The 21106-nt window shown below is 44.4% G+C and overlaps 2 protein-coding genes across 3 annotated transcripts in view; both read right to left on the minus strand.

Moving 5' to 3' along the window:
- The window catches only part of brip1 (BRCA1 interacting helicase 1), a 30614-nt gene extending 17228 nt beyond the window's left edge, over nucleotides 1-13386 (minus strand). The window contains exons 1-14 of the mRNA XM_079733469.1: nucleotides 13213-13386; nucleotides 12890-13013; nucleotides 12591-12702; nucleotides 12111-12326; nucleotides 11790-11923; nucleotides 11556-11702; nucleotides 7367-7657; nucleotides 4253-4474; nucleotides 3630-3829; nucleotides 2976-3108; nucleotides 2693-2847; nucleotides 2216-2393; nucleotides 1740-1880; nucleotides 1347-1508 (exon numbers count right to left, since the gene is read on the minus strand). Of these exons, the coding sequence (XP_079589595.1) occupies nucleotides 1347-1508; nucleotides 1740-1880; nucleotides 2216-2393; nucleotides 2693-2847; nucleotides 2976-3108; nucleotides 3630-3829; nucleotides 4253-4474; nucleotides 7367-7657; nucleotides 11556-11702; nucleotides 11790-11923; nucleotides 12111-12326; nucleotides 12591-12702; nucleotides 12890-12982 (2184 nt within the window). The 5' untranslated portion in view covers nucleotides 12983-13013; nucleotides 13213-13386. The remainder of the gene's footprint in view (nucleotides 1-1346; nucleotides 1509-1739; nucleotides 1881-2215; nucleotides 2394-2692; nucleotides 2848-2975; nucleotides 3109-3629; nucleotides 3830-4252; nucleotides 4475-7366; nucleotides 7658-11555; nucleotides 11703-11789; nucleotides 11924-12110; nucleotides 12327-12590; nucleotides 12703-12889; nucleotides 13014-13212) is intronic.
- A 787-nt stretch (nucleotides 13387-14173) lies between these two features.
- Nucleotides 14174-20890, minus strand: ppm1da (protein phosphatase, Mg2+/Mn2+ dependent, 1Da). 2 transcript variants are annotated; one of them, XM_079732267.1, is made up of 6 exons: nucleotides 20288-20890; nucleotides 19094-19322; nucleotides 18068-18192; nucleotides 17128-17309; nucleotides 16718-16942; nucleotides 14174-16479 (listed from the first exon to the last, which is right to left on the minus strand). In XM_079732267.1, exons 1-6 carry the CDS (start codon nucleotides 20778-20780, stop codon nucleotides 16081-16083), a joined length of 1653 nt encoding a protein of 550 aa, XP_079588393.1. In that variant the 5' UTR covers nucleotides 20781-20890; the 3' UTR covers nucleotides 14174-16080. The 2 variants fall into 2 exon arrangements, with proteins under 2 accessions (XP_079588393.1, XP_079588392.1); XM_079732266.1 differs by having other exon boundaries at nucleotides 14174-16482.
- Nucleotides 20891-21106: the final 216 nt, after the last annotated feature.

A 21106-nucleotide genomic window follows, 5' to 3' on the forward strand; every position in this document is an offset into this window, starting at 1 on the left:
AGGCTCGGTGAAAGCTACGTTTGAGGCTGGCCAACTACACCGTCATTAGGGCCACTCACACTGGAGAGAATGAAACCTGTGTAACACAGAGACACGCACACTGAAGGTGAAACCCAGTGGCCCCCCTTTGTGAAGTGATGTGACAATCAGGCTGGAGTGGAATTTAATTATTCATGACCAAAGAATGCATAACAAACAAAGGATGGACAAAGTGTCTATCAGTTGGGCCCTTAGACGCGCCCTCATTAAGTGAAAGAGGATACACTTCCTGCAGGATGGTGGCAGCTCCAGGGCTGTCAAGCAGGCCTATTGATTTAGCAATGATCTCTCCTAACAATATTATCACCCACAACCTGCTCACAAGCTATGGAAAGAGTGCGGATTGGTTCCTGTTGCATGAAAACTGTCAAGCAAGTTCTTTGTGTGATTTTTTTTCCGAATGCTAGCGATGAGCTTGGAAACAAATGCATGGTCTCTAGCCCCTCCTAGTGGTCACTATGGGGAACATAGACTCCACTGTCACGTCACCAGAGATGTACGTCCATAAGCACAGGAATATGAAGTAAAATGCACATCAAATTTGACCAGAATACATAATGCATAAAAAAGACAAGCAGTGAGTTGTTTTTTTTAGCAGTGAACAAACCTTTACTATTTATGATTTGCTGGGACACATTTTCCGGATGAAGCCGGTTGGACTATATCATACATAACTCATTAAAGCGGAGATTAAAGTGCTTTAAACCTATATGTGTCTTTTTGGTTTTAAACATCTATAATGACTATTAACATGTCTTCTGTGATCGTTATCATAGTAAGCTATGTTATTTTGTAACAATTACAAAAATAGCAGCATAATTCATCAAGACAGGTATAAATCGTGCGCCTCTGCCGGAGATGTCACCTTCTTCTATTTTTGCTGGGACCTTTTCAAAGGAACTTTGAAGTCCCGATGAATTGACACCAACATGGAGAGACGCCACGGTGTGTGTGAGTGTGTGTGGATCTCTCTCTGGGAGGTTGAAGGCCACGCACAACAGAGGGTTCACGTTTTCGTCAGTGAAAGTATGATGCCTGGGTGTGCCACGTGTCAACATCATTAATTAGAACGCTCATATTAAACCACATGTACTAGCTTTAATGAAAAGACAAAGTTTCCATGTGCCATAACCATGAGGAGCCCCACCACTCTCCCTGCCCCTTCCTGGAAGATTAATTTTGTTACGTTATAGTGTTCGAATTTGAGCTGAAACAGGGGCTTCACCTCCACTACCTTGTGTACGGTGCTGTGACTGGGAACACGTTCTTTCTTGCTGGCATTGATTGTATTTTATTTAAGTTCCTACCTTATAGGACGGCAGGAAGCAGAGCACTCCCTTCGACACGGCGTGGCAGATGTTGAGCAGCAGGCTGCCCACCTCGTCCTGGAAGGAGAAGGTCTCTGTGTGCTGGAATGTGGCCAGCAGCTTCTTGCCTTGTGGCCCGGAGCCAATGGTACCAACCCACACCTGGGAGGGAAAACAAGGGAGACCCTTCAGCCGGCAACGCCTCAGAGGATCTGGCAACCGCTTTTGGTTTTGTTCATGTATGAGGCTACAAAGACACGAACAACACATATGTGTTAGCTATGGTGTCTACATATATCAATCAATAAATCAATCTATATCCTTATCCATGTTCCTCATTAACAAGGTGCAGCAACAATGGACGAGACCCCGGCCGACCCGGTGAATTCTGACCTGCGACTTGCCAATGACATGGCTGGCTTCCAGCTGGATGGCAAACTTGACCCCCAGTTCTGAGGAGAAGGAGCCCATGGGAGAGAGGGTTCCTGAGGTGAGCACTATAGTGCGCACGGACTCCCCTAGGTCCAAGAACGACTGGGGCAGAGGAGATAAGTCACGGGTTTCTCATTAGTGGACATATCATATATTTTGTTGAGTTAATGTACGCCAATCTGGGGGATGTCTAGAATGTGTAAACCAATGCATGTATGGAGATTACAAAGCACACATGCATGTAGATGCGCACACACAGATGCACACAGCTGCTGTCAAAAGCAACATTTCACAAGAAAAATGTCTGGTCACGCAATGCGAAGAGCCAAGAAGAGACATGCCAAAGAGATGTCCGTACCATGACCAAAGTGACCGCTTCACTGCTACATGTATATTGAATGTAATGATATAAAAGGCTCCTCTGCCAGGCCTCTCACCACGGCAGGGTTGAGGCACCAGAAGCTCAGCGTCAGCACGGCCGCCTTCACGCGTGCGGTCTGGCGCCGCCGGGCCCTCGGCCGGGCGAAGAACCCGCTGGTGTCCACCACATCGGGCTGGGCCTGGTTGGTCCAGGTGTAGCTCTGTTGCAGGGCCACCCGGTAGTCCTCAGCAAACCTGAACAGGGGTTTGATATCGTTACCCAACGATTGACAGTGGCTTTAATTATTCTCTGTTAAAGCATTAATACATGCATTTAAAAAGCAGGGTTTTTTTATTGCCATGCGTGGTGTGCATGCGTTAATACACTTATCCGACAGAGTCATCAGGGTGAGGAATCCGACGGCTTAGATTGTACGAAGCAAATAATAAAATGAACCCATCAAGGTATGGTATTTGACAAAAGAAGACATTCAAGTGCAAGTGTGTGGAAGCACACTTGGTCCAAAATGCGTGATGGCGTGACCTAGGCTGACCTGGAGTGCTCTCTGAAGAGGTAGTCCAGAACCATAAACAGACTTTTGAGCACAGAGCTAACGACAGCGCTGATGGTTGGCACGGTGACCATCTCCTCCCTGCCATTAACTAAGCCAACGCGCTCCTCTTTGTCCAACACTGCTGCCAAGTTTTTCTGAGGAAGGGGCAGAAATAACAGATAATAAATGGACTACACCGAGACAGGAACGTAGGGCAAGAGAAATATGGGAAGGGCTATTAAAGGCTTGTGGCTATATTTGATCAGAGTTAAAGCAAGCGTACCTGAAGCATTCCAAAGGTAGCAGCAGTAATGCCAAGGCCATGGAAAATGCCCACGACATCGTTGCCAGTCCAGACTTTACAGGAGGTCTCGAAGCCCCTCTCGGACATCAAACTCTGGCTCTCATGTATCCAGCTGCACCATGGAACAAAACATGAACACACAATTCAACGTCCCGAGCGTAGAGAATAGACAATAGGGACTACCAATGTGTGCGTGTGTGTGTATATATATATATATATAGTTTTTTTCTTTTACATTAACAAAGTACAAAACTCTTGTAGGGAAAGAAAACATACTTCCATCAGGTACAAAAAATATAGATAAATAATGCATTGGTAATACTGCTCACAACAATAGTCGTGCCATAAAGCTCTGTGAATGGAATTGAAACGATGGCATCTGGTGGTTGTATAAATTATTGCGAACTGAAACCCTCCAACCCCCCCTTCCTAATACTTGTGTGCTTTTTGCAAACAACATATTTTCAACGGGGCCACAACTTCAGCGGCCCACCTTCCAAAGACTCCCATATGCCTCAGTGTGTGAACGCTATCAAGTCAGAGAGACAGGAATTCTTGCCACTTCCGCGATCCCTCCTATACGGCCAAAACACAGCCGGACTCCCGATGTATAGGGTGAATCTCGTCACTGACTTTGCGAGGCTAGCGCAGAAGTTCCGCAGTGGCATGTGGTCGGCCGGCCGGATCTTGTGGGAGACCATGCCGTCCAGCTCGTCCTTGGCCATCTTCAACAGGTTGTTGTCCAAGGTGTAGCTGGCACTCTCCCTGGCGCAGTCTTCGATGTTGTGGGCTTCGTCCAGCACCACAATCTGGCCGGCCAGGTTGATCTCCATCTGGAAGAGCAAGGCAGAGGTGAGTTAAAAAAGGGCAGAGTAGGGGTGTTGAGAGAGGGAGTAGCCCCAAAAAGTTTTCAAACTCACAAAAAACACAAACAAAAGTGCAGGGTGATGCGGATAAAATTCAGTACCACATTATTCTCAGAATATTTCCAGAAATGTATCCAAAATATCGTATGTTATCCCCTTACCCTATCCCTATGTATACTGTATAGGCCTTTTGCATTTGTGTTGACATATATTACTAACTTCACATCGATTCTATATTTTTATTATTGAGCAGAGCAATGCATCGGTAAAAATGCTCCTTAGGTCACCTTGCAAGAGAATATCATGAAATGGACCCACTACAAAACACACACATAACACAAACAACAACACACACACACAAAAACAAACACAAACACACATGCAGCTCACACTCTCCCTGATGAGCGGGTCCAGCAGGTAGTTGTAGGGGCAGAACACGATGCGGGCGTCCTGCATCAGCTCGCGGGCTGCGTAGTAGGAGCAGGCACGGATGCGTTTGCCCACGCGCACCAGGTCCTCCACGTCCCAAGCCTGGTCCAGCCCGTGGACCCCCTGCAGCACTGCCTGGTCCCGCATCCTGTGGACGCTGTGGTAGAAGCTGCACGACTTGCCCTGAGGGGGTCAGACACAAAGCTCTGTTCAGGTTAAAGGCAGCCTCACCACTATTTGGGCTGGAGGAGGTCATATTGTGACACGTTGTTAATGTAGCTTCACTCAATGATTGTTTTGATGATCATAATGTTCTTTCTTTCTTTGTATTAAAGGGGACATATTATGAAAACATCACCTTTCCTGGGATTTGGGATGTTGTTTTGGGTCTCTGGTGCTCCCACACGCATACAAACAAAAAAAGTCTGTTCATGATTTTTTGAGTGAGATATGCATTTCTGAAAGTACCCTGCCTACATTTACCAAACGAGCAAGTCAGTTTAGGCGCCCCCTCCTACGTAGGAAGGGGGCACAGTTGAATATTACCTCTCACTTCCCCACTCCCCTCCAATCAGAGCATAGCTAAGATTTTGTGAACCAGCGGACTTCGGCGGTAGTCCGGCCGCCGTCGAAGCCGTCCAGGCTGCCGCCGAAGCTTCGGCGGTAGTCCGGCAGTGTACTCCGGGAGCTGAACTGCCGCCGAAGCTGGCTGGTCCGGCGGGGGTAGGTCCGGCGGGGGTAGGTCCGACGGGGGTAGGTCCGGCGGGGGTAGGTCCGGCGGGGGTAGGTCCGGCGGGGGTAGGTCCGGCGGGGGTAGATCTCGACGGCAGTCCGCCAGCTCCGACGCGGGGAGCTCGGCGGCAAGTCCGGCAGCTCAGCTTCCGGAGTACAATACTCTTTCATGTCGCAGTTCATGGACTTCAGAGACTCAAGGCCAAAGTTCCTTTCCCCCCTTTTCCTCTCAACCATGGCCGAGATATCCCCCACTATGAGTCTTTACTTGTTGTGGAAGAACCAGAGACGTCAGACGCAGTCTTTATGATTCATAATATCATCCGAGGCACACATAGCTTTTGGCAGTGATATTAGATATAATATCATATAAATACCCTTATATAATATTATTATTATTATTATTATTATATGATATAGATATAGAGCTCCAGGAGTCCGCAAACGGCAACAATCCCTTCTCCTCCATGCTGTGGTTCAGTCTGACAGCTCATTGGTCAATGGGCAGCACATCATTTGCATTAAAGCTACAGACACCAGAAACAGCACATTCTAAAGGGACTGAAACAGAGGGGAATAGCGGTAGGCGAGATTAAAAGCTATTGCCAGCAAACAGCTTCAAAAACATGTTTTCTGGAACTCAAATACTATGTTTACTTGTGGGAAAAACACCATAATATGTCTCCTTTAAAGTTATTCTTAATCTTGTTAATATAGCCACTCCCAGATACACTATGCTATAACAGAATTAACCTACTCATAGAATGTGATCAACTTCTTCTTTCCATTACTTTGACCCCTTTCTAGTTTCCACGTTGATACGACAGTTGGCAGTTGTGAGTCTTCATGTCACTCTGTGTATGCACTTCGTGTCATTCTAGCCTGTTGAATTATGTGGAGGAGGTTTACCGCACTGGAGTCTCACGTACTAAACCCCAATTAAGCTGTCTGCAGAGGTGCCTGCTTTTGTCAACCTCCATGTCCCGTCCATGCATTGCATATGAATGCAAGAGCTGGAGCTAACACACAGGCACCGACACAACCCTAACCACAAGGGCCAAGTACCCTGCAGATAAACACCATCATCACAGCCCAGTGGGAGAGGCTGACAGTAGGGCAGCATTTAGAGGGAGTGTCTTTGTACAGTGTCTCCTATTTTGCAGTGGTGCGTCGGGACAAATATGCTCAGACACTAAAACCAGCCCTGAATCCTATCTGTTCGATGAATGGGGAAGATGGGGAGGATTTAATTACCATAGTGCCATTGTTGTAAACACTTCGCTTTACAGCCCCCAAGAAGAAATGAGCAACTCTTGGGACTTCAATCAAGCAAAAACTAATTCTGAAGAAATAGTGAGTGAGTGAGCGTGTGCGTGTGGGTGTGAGTGCATCGACACCAGGTGTTTGGATTGGAAGCCCCTTAAGTGACAAAAAGGCACAACACTGAAGAGACGCATTCTCTGACGGGGTTACGGCAGGGCCAGCGCTTTCATTTGAACAGACGAGTTAGAGGTTGATGTGCTCACCGCGGCCGGCAGACACCTCCACTGACAGCTTAATTGTCCCGATAATACCAGGGGCCTCACCTTTTGGACAGTATAAGCACTAGGTGGGGTTAGACAAAGTTCTGAAAGTGTCTGGGGATCCCTAAGCGATGATCTTCCTGAGGCTTTTGACATCTTAGTGTGTCATGAAGACCCTGTCAGGCCAATTGCGGATATTGTGGCAGCATCACCTCCAACAATATCAGTGCATAACCCCCCTCAAGGCTACAGTGTTGGGAGGCTTTTCTTGCCATGGCTTTTGAACTGTGGGTTTTTGTTACATCTTTTTTTTTTTTTTCCCCAATGGAGGTCTCTTTACAGTATAGGATAGGGGGGAGGGGTCAGGGCAGTCACCACATACCCCAGGGGTAAGTCAGTCAAAGTGGATTTTAAATGTATAGTTCCAGCCGCCACTTTGTGGGGGATTCCCATTCATGTACAAAGATTGTTTTGAGGTGTAAGCTTCCACAGCTCTGAAGTGGTATGGGAGTAGGACTTGGACCAGTTGAACTCTTTTTGACATGAGGTCTTCCATGGTACACATTAATGCCAACTTGGCCCTAAAACGGTTGTATGGAATGTAATAACTACAAAACAACCCTATTAGGGAACAAAACAATGTTTTACCCTCTTGTTTGCGGTCCATAGAATGCAAGACAAATGCATTGCCACAAACCGCTAATATAATACACATCAGCCACATGACTCGTGTCTGGTAATGATTTTTAACGACGGTGCCACACTGATACCTGATGTGTTCTAGCTTCAGGTCCTTTTGATGAAGAGTTCCCATACTCACATCCTTGGATTCCAGCAGCTCCTTGCAGCGCTCGTTGCGGTTGGAGTGGCGCACCACCTCAGGGTGAACACAGGTGTGGTCCCGGCTGGACAGGATGGTCATGGGAACGCCGGAGTACAGCGTGCGCTTCAGCTCATGGGCGATCTGCGCAATCTGCTTGTGCGTACGCGTACCGAAGAATATCTTGGGGACCTTCTTTTTGGCCTCTTTTTCCTTCGGTTTCACGTCGGCCGAAGAGCCGGCGCACGGGCACAGGAGGCAAGGCACGTGGGACTGCAGGTGTGGGGGGGACTGCAGGTGGGCAGAGAGAGAGGAGACAGACCGTCAACTGAATAGGTTTGACTAGGGACTGCAGCGATGAACGGGATTAAAAATTGAGAGCGAGATGCTTTAGATGGGATAGACCAGAAGTATTCTAATCACACAGAAATTATGAACCTTGAGCGGTTCTTATTAGCTTGATTTATGTCATGATTTAAATAAATGAACCAAATCAATTTATCACCATTATGTACACCATGACAGACTGCCATGTATACATTCTGCTCAAAACGTAGAGGCAAGCACAAAGAATTTGTATCTATACAGAGGGAGTCCTGTCTGTGTCAAATGACTTTTCTATGCACTGAAAGGCGATAGCCCCTCCCGTTATTCAGAGCCAGTAAATCTAGCTGCTTCATAATTGGCTGTCCAATGACATGTGGTGGATTCTTTCTTTCCAGTTCACAGGTGAAGGGCATCACTTATGAAACTGATCCTGCTTGTTTGGTGAGCCCTTCTAAGTGGCTTACTTCAAGAATGTTCAATGACACTCATGCACCATCCAATCGCTGGCTTCTCAGTCGCAGTATTGTACACTTCATGCACAATGCAATACCAAGACTCCACGAATCACAACGCACTATCAAGTGTTCGTAATTGCCACTAGAAAAGAGACGTGAACTTTTGTAGAATGATTTTGTATGAGAGAAATTAGCTATACATATCTGTTGTAATATGCTGCACAACAGTGAGGCCGTTCAAAATAAATATAACATCAAATGCAAACGGTGCCCACTCCTGCAACTCTAGTGTCGAATAGACATCAGATCATATATTATTATATCATACAACTAACAAACAACAATTAATAAGCATTCATTCAGAGATCATATCACCCAAAATAATTCCATGTGCTTCAGTAATTGTGGTAAATAAATAAGGTGAAAACAGGTAATATGCAGTCACATCATTTCCCTTAATATAAGGAGCAATATCTGTCCACCATTAAATTGCATTGTTAATGTCATGTCATATATTGATATCATGCTGATAAAAATAAATGGAAATCATTTTCAATTTCCATGGCTCAGTTTGATGGCAAATTTAAGGATTTGGACCTTTGTAGACATCAAGGTTTCTTTCCCACAGTCCAAACTCTTGCAAAGTGTACGTTTACAATCTGGCACATTGCAATGGTACATGGTTCAAAGTGTTAAACCCAGCATCTTAATGGCCTACATCCTCTCAGCAGTATGGGAATCAAAAGTATATAAGTTACTGGCCTCCCAAATCCATTTGTCACATTGGAATTATTACATTTCCATGAGAAAAATATGATCCCATAAAACAATCGGTGCCAGGTTTTTTCTGTCCTTTAAGCCACCAGGCCCGACGCTATGTACAGCTCTAAAGCCGGTTCTTGAGAGCGATGAGGCACTCCGGTTACCCGCCGGCTCGCTTTCTCAGAGGGTGTTTGCCCATCAAATATTACAATGTGTGTTGCCGGAGAGGCCACCGAGAGCCCTTGCAGAGTCGCGTCACAGAAGTTAAGAGGGATAAGGAGCTCTGAGCCGATGGGAAAAACAAACAGGGGGCCCCCGACACAAGTTCATGTTACCTTTCTCCCCTGGAACAGTTACGCTTCACAACCTGGACCCAGGGCCCGATCACCTTACCTGCTGCTGCCACATTAAATAGAGGCATCCAAATATCCTGCTCCAAGATAGCCAATAATTACTTATTCATCGGCAGGTGGGGGGAGGAAGAGAAGGGCCTGAGCGAGGGTAGCGGGGGCTGCTGATGAATAGAGGCCCTTGTCAGGAGCCAGCAGCAGGAAACAGCTGACACAAGGGTATCCTTTTACACGCCTGCCTCCTGAGATGCCAGCACAACAAGGTTTCAAGCTTGGCCCCACGGCCGAGAGCAGACACCCCCCTGGAAAGGAATGCAGATAACTAGGCTATAGGGGCAAGAAGGGGCACCATCTCTGTGAGCGAGGACACAACGTCTCATTCAGCGCTGGATGACTCGGGTTCTTGGGTAACACCAAGGGTGAGAAAGCTTCACTTTCTCTGTCACACAATATGAACGATCCAAGGACGGCGGACCAACTCAATCACACGTTCATTTGTCGCAACGCAACGTTGAAAACATGTTGGTTTTCAACGTGTGCCCCTATGATAATAATATTCCATGGGTAGTACAAGACTTTAAACTGCATATCAAAAAATTATGTATTAATTACTTGAAGAGGTAGTTTAGTTGTATCAATGAATACCCCAGAGTATTCACAGGTAATGATACCCAGGCTTCGCAGCTGCTGCTACACTCCGCTGCCAACACCTGAGAGATGGGAATCTCACACTCTGGGAGGCCAGCGTAGGGGCGTTGAGGGGCTGCAGCCTCTCAGCGCGGCTCTGTGTCGCTGCCACCTCCTGTTGGACAGCAATTTGCTCCTCATGCCGGAGACTTCCAGGGCCCGGAATGCATTCCTCCGAGGTGGGCTACCAATACGCAATAGCTTTGAAGACATGACACCAAACACCCCGCATGCATGGGCACACATTGCACATAGGGGGGCTGGCAAATATCTGCCCTCCGAAGCACCTGTTTATCCCTGGGGCGCAGTAACCAGTGGGTGAACCCCATTCAATATTTATCCCTGTGGCTTTCACAGATCAGCGGCCCAGGCGAGGCAAACCCTCTTAATTAAAACTGGAGCTTGCTTCAAAGAAGCCCATTCAGGCCATCAGTCAGCGCTCGGGGGACAAAGGAGCTAGGTTCAGGTAGCTTCACGGAAACTGGAGAGGGACATGGGTTTTTTCTACTCTTCTGCTCGCCCTCCTCTTTTTCCACCTACCTCTATCCCACATTGCCAAATCCAAGTGGCACACCTGTGGCCGCATTAAGATGCTGTTGTAGGAGATTACTGATTCTTGGGGAACCGCATGGGTGTACTTTGACTCTGAGCCGGGACAGGGTTCCGGGTAGGGTGTTGATCTCAGCAGCCTACTTGGTAGTGTAACCAAACGACATGGATTATTTACCACCGCAGGCTCTCGATACGTTTCACGGCCCGCTGTGACCCGATGCACTCTGACTGGTTCATTTTGAGCATGGCAACAGGTTTACACATCACACTGGTTACCATGCAGAGATCCAATCACAGAAGCTTAATCCTGCATTTCAGGGAGAAAGTTACATGTTGAGACAATCAACATGGTAAATTTTGAAATCAATACCATATACTTAAAGCCCCTGCTGCTTCATAAATGTTATTAATTAATGAAACATCATTTGCAGATCAGTTCGTAAACAGGTCCAATGAGGGAATTCAATGTGTTCCATTCAAATCAATTTCAGAGGATTTACAGAATTACTGAAACAAAAATAAATGGTACCAGTGCTTAACAAGTAGGGCTTTACTTTTTAATAAATCCCACAGATGCTATTGTGGGGGACGGATTGCCATAAAGGAAAAGCATTGCTGATACATCATAGTATTCAAATATACAAATAAACAAGGATAACATAAGATCCAAACAATATACTGTTTATTGTACCTAAATATCCATCACCTGCAATTTGAAAAAAAAAAAAAAACGGCACCAATTGAGATACATTTAAGACAAAAGCATCACTTTCAATAAACACTTCATCCACTTTATTTGGGCTCATTCAATCAGGGCCATCTGACTATTAAGTGGACTCCACTGCCACCTGGTGGTGATTGTAAATGGGAGCCAACAGCCTGAAATAGGCCTCTCCCAGAAAAAGTAAACATTTTTTGGGGGGGTAAAGGTACAGCGGGTATACCCTCGCAAACCTCATAGTAGACTATCAAGTATGTTTTCTCTCCTTTGATTTGGAAAGTGGAAAAAAATACATTATTTGCCAAGACGTCAAGAATAAATCCATGATGACTTACATAGAATTCAGTACTGGCGATCTCCATGGACACAGCCTGGCTCTTCACCTCCATGGTCCAGCGCCTGTTCACTGGTGTCAGCTCTTCATCGTCTGGGTCATCATCGATGAACACGACTCCCTGGTTCATACACTTCCTTTTACTGCTCTGAAAGAGTGCCACAATGAGGTTAGAAAACCCATTCCCAATGCCAGGATGATACCTCGATGCTTGTATAAAAAAGAAGCATAATACCTTCTGATCCGAAGATGGAGTGCGAAGGCGCTTCCTCTCTGGTTGAAAGATGTCGTCTTTCTCAGAGTCCGGGCTGACGGACGTCTGTGGCAGCGGAGCCGAGACAAACGACTCCGTTTTGGGAATGAGCTTATCTGGCAAGATGCAAAATCACAGAACAGGGTGAAGATCTGAATATACATTTGTTTTAATGACATATAAAGAGCTGTGAATATAACAATTAAAAAGTGTCAAAAAAGATGTTAGGGACATACTTGTAGGTGTACATTGTTAGCACCACTACAGACATAATTAAGAATATAATTAAGGATAATTAATTACCACTTTGCTGAGATGATTGATGTTGCACCACCACTTTCTCAGGGGACAGAGTGAGGTCCACCACATTGGGCTTGGGCAGTTTTGGGGCACAGGGAGGCTTAGTGTGACAACTACATTGACAGGGGGTAGCACCCTCTGACTTCTTTGAAACAGCATGTGTTTTCTCCTCTGAGCAGCATTTGCCCTCCTGGGGGCTTCCTCCTGGTTCAGGTTTGGCTGTCACAACAAGCAAGTTCGCACAATTAACCTTCATTCACCTTCACTTCAAGTAATTATTAACCTTTCCAAACAAATGCCATTAGTCCATAAAAATGCCATAATGATGTATTTTATTCCTCTTTTTTAACGAAATTGTTTTTGATTCAAATGCTGATACAAAGCTCACAATGGATTAATCATACTGCTCGCCACCCTGACAGACAATTTGTGTTTGAAAGGGAATGAGAAGTTACACTTTCCCCTTCTTTGGGACTCTCCTACCGTATTGAGCCTGCTGCCAGGCGAGAGCTGAGCACAACAGAGCCAAGCTCTTCCCACTTCCTGTAGGACTCTCCAGAAGACAGTGCTGGCTGTAGTTAAGCCCTCGAACAATCTGCAGATTTAGAAGACAATATATTCATATACTGCTCATACCATAGGAATAATACCAATACATCAGCAGTACATATTAATACACTATTGATAGTATGTTATCAATCCTGTGGCGTACTCGTGGTAGATTGATCACTCCTTGTCACTTTTTTTGATTTCAAGGTAAACTGAAAGTGACTGAGGCTCACCGAGTTCATCATGGCCAGCTGGGAGGGATAAGCTTTGCAGGGGAACAGAATTTTCACCCCTCCGATGGTGTACTCTACTGGGGGAGCAGCCATGTTTATCTGCGTCTTATCCAAAAGTAGGAAACTACAATACGGTGTAGGGCAAAAACACCAACCAACAACTCAATTTAACACGTGTGAAAGTAATAAACGTAGTGGTCACCGTTTAATATTATTGCAGTTACTTTAATTGTGACCGTCAACGGTGCATGATAACCATTGTATTTTGATGTATTGACATAAACCTTATAAGTACCTACATGTTACTTTAAAATTTAACCTACCTGAGCTGGGAGTTTGAGGTTAAGTTAGCAAACGTCAACTCCCTAGAAAGAATACGAGTGCATACGATGGGGTATAACTAAACAGTTGACAAACGAACTACATTGCGTTGCATCTTTCATGTAATTCTGTGTAATTTTCAACCTATCAGATGTTTTTTATGGTATATCATCATAACGCCGGTGAGTCTTCCCGCCATTCCGTACACGGAAGCGTCACAGCGGATATGACGTTAGTAAACACAGTTACGTCCATGTCCATCTTCTTCTTCTACCTCTACTTCTTCTTCTACTTCTTCTTCCTCTTCTTATTGGCAGTTGCGTCCAGCTTTTTTTTTGGTGCATAACGCCACCAACTGTACCGGAGTATGTAACGCTAGCTTCTTTTTTTTTCTTCCTGTAATCTTAAATAGAAATTATTTTAAATAACAGTTACGTCCATGCTGCAGAAGGGAGAGAAATAATCAAATACACGTCATTGTTGTAGTAAACCAGCAGATTCAATTTAATAACAATTCTAGCAACAAAATCGGCCTAGGCAGACATTTGGAATCAGAATGCAGCAGCGCCCCCTGGCGTTCAATCAGCCGCTGACATGCGCAGTGCAGGCCCATTTCATTCATGGTACACGGTGTTATTATTATTACGTATATATTATATATAAATTATTATTGTTATTATACATGCCATGAGCAGCGAGTCTCCGGTCGTTCCCAGGTATAACGATGGTAGCCCAATGGTGGAAATAAAGCTACCTATATTGTGAATTGCTAAGTTTCTGTTGTTTAACAAGTTACAGGGAAAAATAAAAAATGTGATTTGTGATGCATCTCTTATTATGCACCTAACCAATTATTAAAACAAAGATGCCTAACGGCTATTCTTGGAGAGTAGCTATATATATATATATATATATATGCCAAAACATACAATTATTATACATAGATTGAATCATTTCAATATTTTCTTTACAGATTAGTTTATTATATTCACATTTAAATTGTACACATGCACTAATTGGAGTATGGGGTGCATTTGCCACGATAAGCAGTGGTTTAACCAAATATAACAACTTTTTAGATAAAAAAAGAATAGTAGACCTTATCTTAAAATCATTAAGATATACTACAGCGAGGCAAAATTATCTAGCAGAGACTGTCATATACAGATTAATACCTCAAGTCAAGATTTCAGCTAAATCAAACAATGCTACAAATTTCTTGATAAAAATTGCACTTTGTTGTATCAAAAATCCACAGCTCTCACTTAACATCATCTTCTGAATTAGGAAAGATAATTGTGTTTGGCATTAATCTCTTCTCTGCCAAAAGCAAATATTAAATGATCACTTGTGATATTCTATGTCGATCAGATCAATGAATTTGCTGATGACGGTAAGGCCATGATTCTGTACACTTTAAGAAATAAATACTCCACTTGTTTGAAGGACAGCATTATACAGGAACAAATTACTGGTCCCATCCGCTTAAAACTTTGTTTGCTTTTCCTTTCGTATCCCAGGTACATTGCTTTCAGCAGAAAACTGAAGAAAAACACACAAATGCAGAGAACAACTGAACAGAATAATAAACCGTCACATCGATACACAAACAGCTAACATAATGACAAACAAAACTAGAACCCAGGCTGTTCGGGTAACTAAGTTGTAAGCAAAAATACAAATGATCAGAACAACAATTGAATTTCACACAATATCAATATATATCCAGGTGCCAAACGCATGCCTCTTGTGCTTTTTAAGTGAATGTGGAGTTCTGCAGGTTGAAGCGTGGTCAAAGTTCAAATAAATAGCCTCTGTTCAGGAGTATGTAACAGTTGACTTCTCCAACATTTAATTTGGAGCAACGATTCACCCGCAACAGCGATTTGTAAGCATTTTTTAATATGTGTAAATCATTTCACACTTTTGTTAGCTTACTGGTTCTTACTATAGCAGCACCTTAATGTGTTCACAAAAATGTCATCCAGTATTCACAAGTAAAATGGGTAAATACTTGTACTGCGCATGCACATATGCACACACACGCACATACGAGCGCACACACAAAGGGTTATGCAAAGTTCATTGTAGAAGTATGTCCTTTATGGTGAAATCGTTCATCAAACAGGATTTTGAAACATAACATTAAAAGTATAACCAGGTATAAAAATATATTCATTTGTTTTAAATGAGCATATCACAGAATATTTACATGAGGATAATTATATCTCATAGTATTTTGCATAATTGCATAAAAAGACAACCCATTAACATTAAAAAATAAAAGATACACTCAAATTGCGCACTTTTCCAGAAAATGGCAGTTTGGACATTCATATTATTATTGACCAAACAAAGAGAACCAAAGTCTACGAGAGAGTCAAGGCCTTTTTATTGTCCCACGTTCCTGCAACGCAATGACCACGCAGACGCTTTGACGCAGTCGTGAACGTTTATGGTTCTGCGTCGGGTTTTAGTAAGCGGACAAATCACAGCCCTTGCTGCTGCATCGCCTCAACGGAAGGTTACGATTTTTGTGAGGCGCACGTCCGGCCCTTGTGGTGGAAGCAAGGAGGATCTGCAAGGACGTAAGGGGTCCGTAACCCCCTTGCGTTGCGTGAACGTGGAACCATAAAGAGTCCTTTAACCTCTTACTTGATGTCCACCAAAATGTCAAATATGTGAAGGAGAGGTGCTACTTGGTAATACATAAGTTAAATCCCCTAATGATGTCAACAAGACTGCGCTTTACACAAAATAGAGAAAGGTTGTGGAGTGGGGAAGGCAGCATCTTTACTTCATCTTGGTTTGTGTGAATATGAAGTGTATTCCTCAGTGTGGTTTTGAATGGCTGCAGGGAAAATTCCCCCTCAGCACACACACACAGTAGCTTTGCCGTGCTGCTGGAGCAGCGAGCAGGCAATGCTGGATGAGTTGTTCGGGCCTTTCTCCGTGCTGACCTGGACCTCCACTGCCCTGCCCCCCTCCCTGTGCCGTGCCTTTTTGGCGGTCTGGTCAGGCGTAGCTGGCATGTTGGTGGTCCGTTTGCTGCCGGGCAGCCTGGCGGCACTTTCCCTCACGGCTTCTCCCTCGTCGGTCAACTGCGATGGTGGTTCGTTGGATTCATTACACGTAGGGCTGGAGGTGTAGGGGTTGGATGAGAAGATGCTGAAAAGGCTGCTGCTGCTGCCTCCAAGCAGGCCATCAGTACGCTCCAGACTTGGGACCAGCTCGCAGACGTCAGGAGCCATGTCCAACTTGGGAACCGGCTGCTAAGGTGAGGAAACATTGTTTTTTTATCACAGATAACTACCAATGTATTTTTGTGAAGTGCTTAAAAAGGTTCATGCAATTCTTTGGCTTTGATTTACACCACAGGGGGGTAAATTAAAGACATAAATAGGATTGTGCATTTTTGGTACCTAAGTGGGACAATCAAAGATACTATATAAAAGGGGGACATATTGGTATCAATTAGAACACTGTGTACGTCTGCCTTCCTCTCACCCTCAGGATCAGTGTGTCCGAGCGAGAGATAGAGGCCGGGGGGGTCTGGGACACCCGGGCCAGATCCAGCAGCACCTCCTCATGGTGCAGCATGTCCTGGGGGCTGCCTGGCTCCTGCAGGGCAATAACAATGGCGCTGGTGTTGTCTGCACGGAGCATCCGCTGGCGCCACCGCAGAAGGGCGTGGCTCACAAGTTGCCGGGCGCTGGAAACACCACATGGAGCCTGCCATGGCGAGACATTGTTATCGGGGAGAAGGAGGCCACCAAATTTGCATTAAAAAAAGTACATGCTTTTCGGTTTGAAGCCCTATTAATTAGGATTAATTGAAGCACAGAGCATGACACAATGGTACAATGCAGATACAAGTCCGATGCTATTTGGCTGTCACAGTACATGTGTATTAATACCATCGCCTCATCGTTGTCCTGGCACATGGAGATTGCATCCTGGGGAGGCACCATATTCCAGAGGCCATCACTGCCCAGAATAATATAGCGATGCTTTTTAGGGTCCAAGGTCACCACACACGTGTCTGGCTCGGGTGACACCACAAATTCACCACTGTAGAAGTCATAACTCCAGAGGTCACCTGTTGTGAGACATGAGAGAAGTACGCGTTCTTGGCCTGTTCCTGAAGATGTTTTCATGACAATGTAAAAACATACATTACTTCATTGGTTAAATTCTAAATGAACTTATAGAAATTGCAGATGAATTATTGGTTAGTCGAGCTACCAGAAAAACGGAGGGTCTGCATGCTGTTTAAATGCTCCAGAAGTGGAGTCGAGCTACCAGGACATTACTGATTTGGAATTAATATGACAATAATCAAAATCAATGCAAAAAGGCCCAATACGTTGTATACAGTCACATCCATGTCATGCAAACTTCAGATGGGGGCAGGAAGTGAATGCAGAATGTCAAGAAACAGTACTCTGTTTGTGTGTACAGTGTGCAACCAAATGAGCAAGAAAGATACTAGGATCCAATTACAAAACATATGGAATATAAACGTATTGTATAAAAAAATAATGAATTGTCACTCAATATTACCGATTAACTCGCTCTAAAGTCAATGGATATAGTAAATTACTTAACTGCACAATAGATATATAGCTCAAAAGAAAGCGTTTAAAGACTGTAGGCGTATTATTTTATAGTGTGGGGCTAAGTCACTACGCATCTGAGTCACTATGCTATGGTAATACCAACGCTTCCTTCTCCCCCATCTCATGTTCGCTCCACTGGTGTGTGGTTATCTGCAAACAACCTATTGACCTTTTGACTTCCAGGTGACAACCTTCTTCACAGAACGGTCAATGTTTGGTGTGCCTTTCCTCTACTTACCTAGAGCCCTCGCCACTGCCAAGAAGGGAATCTGGTCGATGACGGTGCTCCTGCGGACAGGACCATTGTGGCTCAGCCTGGGCCTCTTCCACACTACCCGGTTCACACCAGACTTCTTTATGACACTGAGGATGGACCACACAGAGGCCAAACGATTAAACAGTGGCCTCGGTTGGTTCATTTGGATCTTGCAAGCAAAATAATTAAAGTTTTCGCATTCATTCCGAACTCGTCCAAGGTGTTACAGTGTACTATCATCAACAGCAAAATAATGAGATAAACGTGAGATGCGTTTAGGTTTAGGAACACATGGAGAAGAAAGAGTGTATTTCAATACGATGCTTATTGTGGGACAAACATGGAAGGACAAGTGTGGGGATATATATATATATATATATATATATATATATATATATATATATATATATATATATATATATATATATATATATATATATATATATATATATATATACACATATACATACATACATACATACATACATACATACCTACTTCTAGAGAACTTTGTTTTTGTTCTGACTTTGCTTAGTGAGGGTGAGGAGACTCATCAGATAGTCAAATAGAGCTGCTTTTTTGTCATTAAGCTCCGCCTGCATGGGCTTGAGGACAGTGCCGAGTTATCACCAGGAGACATACTGGAGACAATGACATCGATTTTAACTACTTAGCCAGATAACGGTTTATCTGCTATTGTGAGACGCTTGCCCTTACTCCCTTAATCATCAGGGTTGCTGAGATGGCAGAGTCAAAAATGTACTTGTCCCAGTGTGTGCGTGTGTGTCTGTGTGTGTTTAGTAGATAGATTGGTGTCATCACAGTTTCATCTACAATAGCCAGAAGAGTCTTGGGTAATGTCAATAATCAATGTTTTGGAGATTTAAATAACTGTCTAGTTGTACCAGTCAATGTCATTTTAACTCATTAATTTAAGTATCCATTTTTTACAATGAACAACTATGAAAAACAAAAAATCCCATCATCTCCAGAAGGCCTGCAACCTACCTCCCGCCTAGCCCTTCGATCCGCTCCCTCTCCCGGGGAAGTTCGGGCTTATGATCCTGTGTGACTTCTACTGCTTTGATGAACTGATCGCTGGAGTCGTCTTGTACCCCCAGGACCACAGCCGAGTCCCCCACATGGGCAACATACATACGGTTGCCCCGGATCACAACAACACTGGCCGTGGTGCCAGATGTACTGGGGAGCCCTGTGAGCGTCTTTGGCCATTCAGCTATCATGAAGACAAAGAGGTAAAATAAATACACCCTTTAATCAACAGTCTGTTTACTGTTCTCTTGACACCTGGGGAAATTGACCAAAGAGTGCACTTCTAACAAAAACAATTGACCCCATACTTCATTTAATAAGACAATTTGTAATAGCAAATAAGTCACATTTACTTTCCAAATAGTAAACTGTATGCAAGCTGTATCACATTGTTATTATTATAACTATGTCATTATTAATATAATATTTAAAAATGTTGTGAGAACCAGAATTACATGTAACAATAATATTTGTTCATGTTATTTGCAAAATTGCAGTTTGGGCCTACGGTCCCAAAGTAAAGAATAAAGCCAAAGTGACAACAACACATATGTGCGCATTCTATGATAGGGGCTGTGAAAAATGATGACATTCCTACTACGTAGTTAGCCCAGTTACCAAATTAAAGAATTGTAAGAAGAAAAGACTAATATGGGTATAAGCGCTGAGAATGGCCTACTAATTGCCAGTATTAATTATAAAGGCTACGTCTATTTTGCAACTTGAATGACATAGCATGCCGGGGCATGTAGGATTATTTGAAGCGATCATGACAGCTGGTCAAAGAATTGGAAATATGTTTACTTTTAGGCCTGGGCGCAGCAGTGCACGAAGTGTCGTTCGATTTTTACAAATGATATACTTTACTTGTGCTGTATATCTAAATGTATATTTATACATGTATGTAAACATGGCAATAAAACCTTTTAGCAACTAGGAGAAATGATCTGATCAGGTGAGAGAACCACCAGAGCTTCTGTTGGGATGCGTTCCAACGCAGCCCACCAGGGCATACTGGGACACTGGTATGCAATCGGGGATGTTCAGTGTCTACCTGGCTGAACCTTGGCTCCAGAATCTGTCAGCCAACTGTACACAAATGCAGAATCTAGTCGGTTAGAAATCATGGGTGAACCGTCGGGTACTCACGCAGCTTTTTCCACATGGCATGGTGACAGGCGACGAATCCCTTCCGTATGGCACAACAAACCTCCTCTTCACACTTAGACCAAAACCCCCGCTGTTTCTTTATGAACTCCCACAAATTGTCTCGGGCGAACTGTGCTGCCTCTCGGCCACCGTGACCATCGAAAACGGCGAAGAAGGCGACCGAGCGAGGCGCACAGTCCCCGGCATCAGCCGGTGTCTGGTCTGTAGACGGACGTGTTTCGACCTGCTCGTTTTCTATCACTTGTATAGACGTAGCTTCGATACGTGGGTAGATATCTGCCTCCGTGGTCCTGGGTGAGTGTGCCCCATCGACCACATAACTGCCGGTGGTCCCACTTTCGTATTTTTCCCCCGTCCTCGACACCTCCTCCCCCGGCTCGGGCTCCACTACGACCTCGGTGACATCCTCCATGTATTTTCTGCCTCCTTGGTCGGTGAAGACACTGACTCGCATCAATAATGCTGTTTCCATCGCTAAAATAAAATAGACTCTGTATTTATGCCGCCGAAACCATAAATGATGACACAAAGATGGATAAGTTGAGTTATTTTGCGCCGTTACTGTCCAGCCTTTGTTTATGTTCGAGCTTAGTAGGCATGCCCGGGCGTGTTGACGTCAGAGGCGTCTCCTTCTTCGTGTACATTGAAAAAAAATGATCTAAACACCGACTGACCGACGCCCCCTGGCGATGAGAGAAAATAAGATCTAAACACCGCCCGACTCTCTATCGCCCCCTGGTGGTAAGAGCAAATAAGATGTAAACGCCGACCGACCCTCTTTGACTCTATTGAAGAAAC

Source organism: Pollachius pollachius (assembly GCF_949987615.1).
Source record: "Pollachius pollachius genome assembly, chromosome: 3".
NCBI lineage: Eukaryota > Metazoa > Chordata > Actinopteri > Gadiformes > Gadidae > Pollachius > Pollachius pollachius.

What these genes read in the sequence shown, in the direction of transcription:
- ppm1da (XM_079732266.1), bottom strand. Translation starts at nt 20,780, where the DNA reads ATGGAAACAGCATTATTGATGCGAGTCAGTGTCTTCACCGACCAAGGA. An exon ending in ATCGAAGGGCTAGGCGGGAG is followed by an intron (nt 18,193 to 19,093) that starts GTAGGTTGCAGG and finishes GTCCATCCTCAG; the next exon opens with TGTCATAAAGAAGTCTGGTG. An exon ending in CGGACACACTGATCCTGAGG is followed by an intron (nt 16,483 to 16,717) that starts GTGAGAGGAAGG and finishes TCCTCACCTTAG; the next exon opens with CAGCCGGTTCCCAAGTTGGA.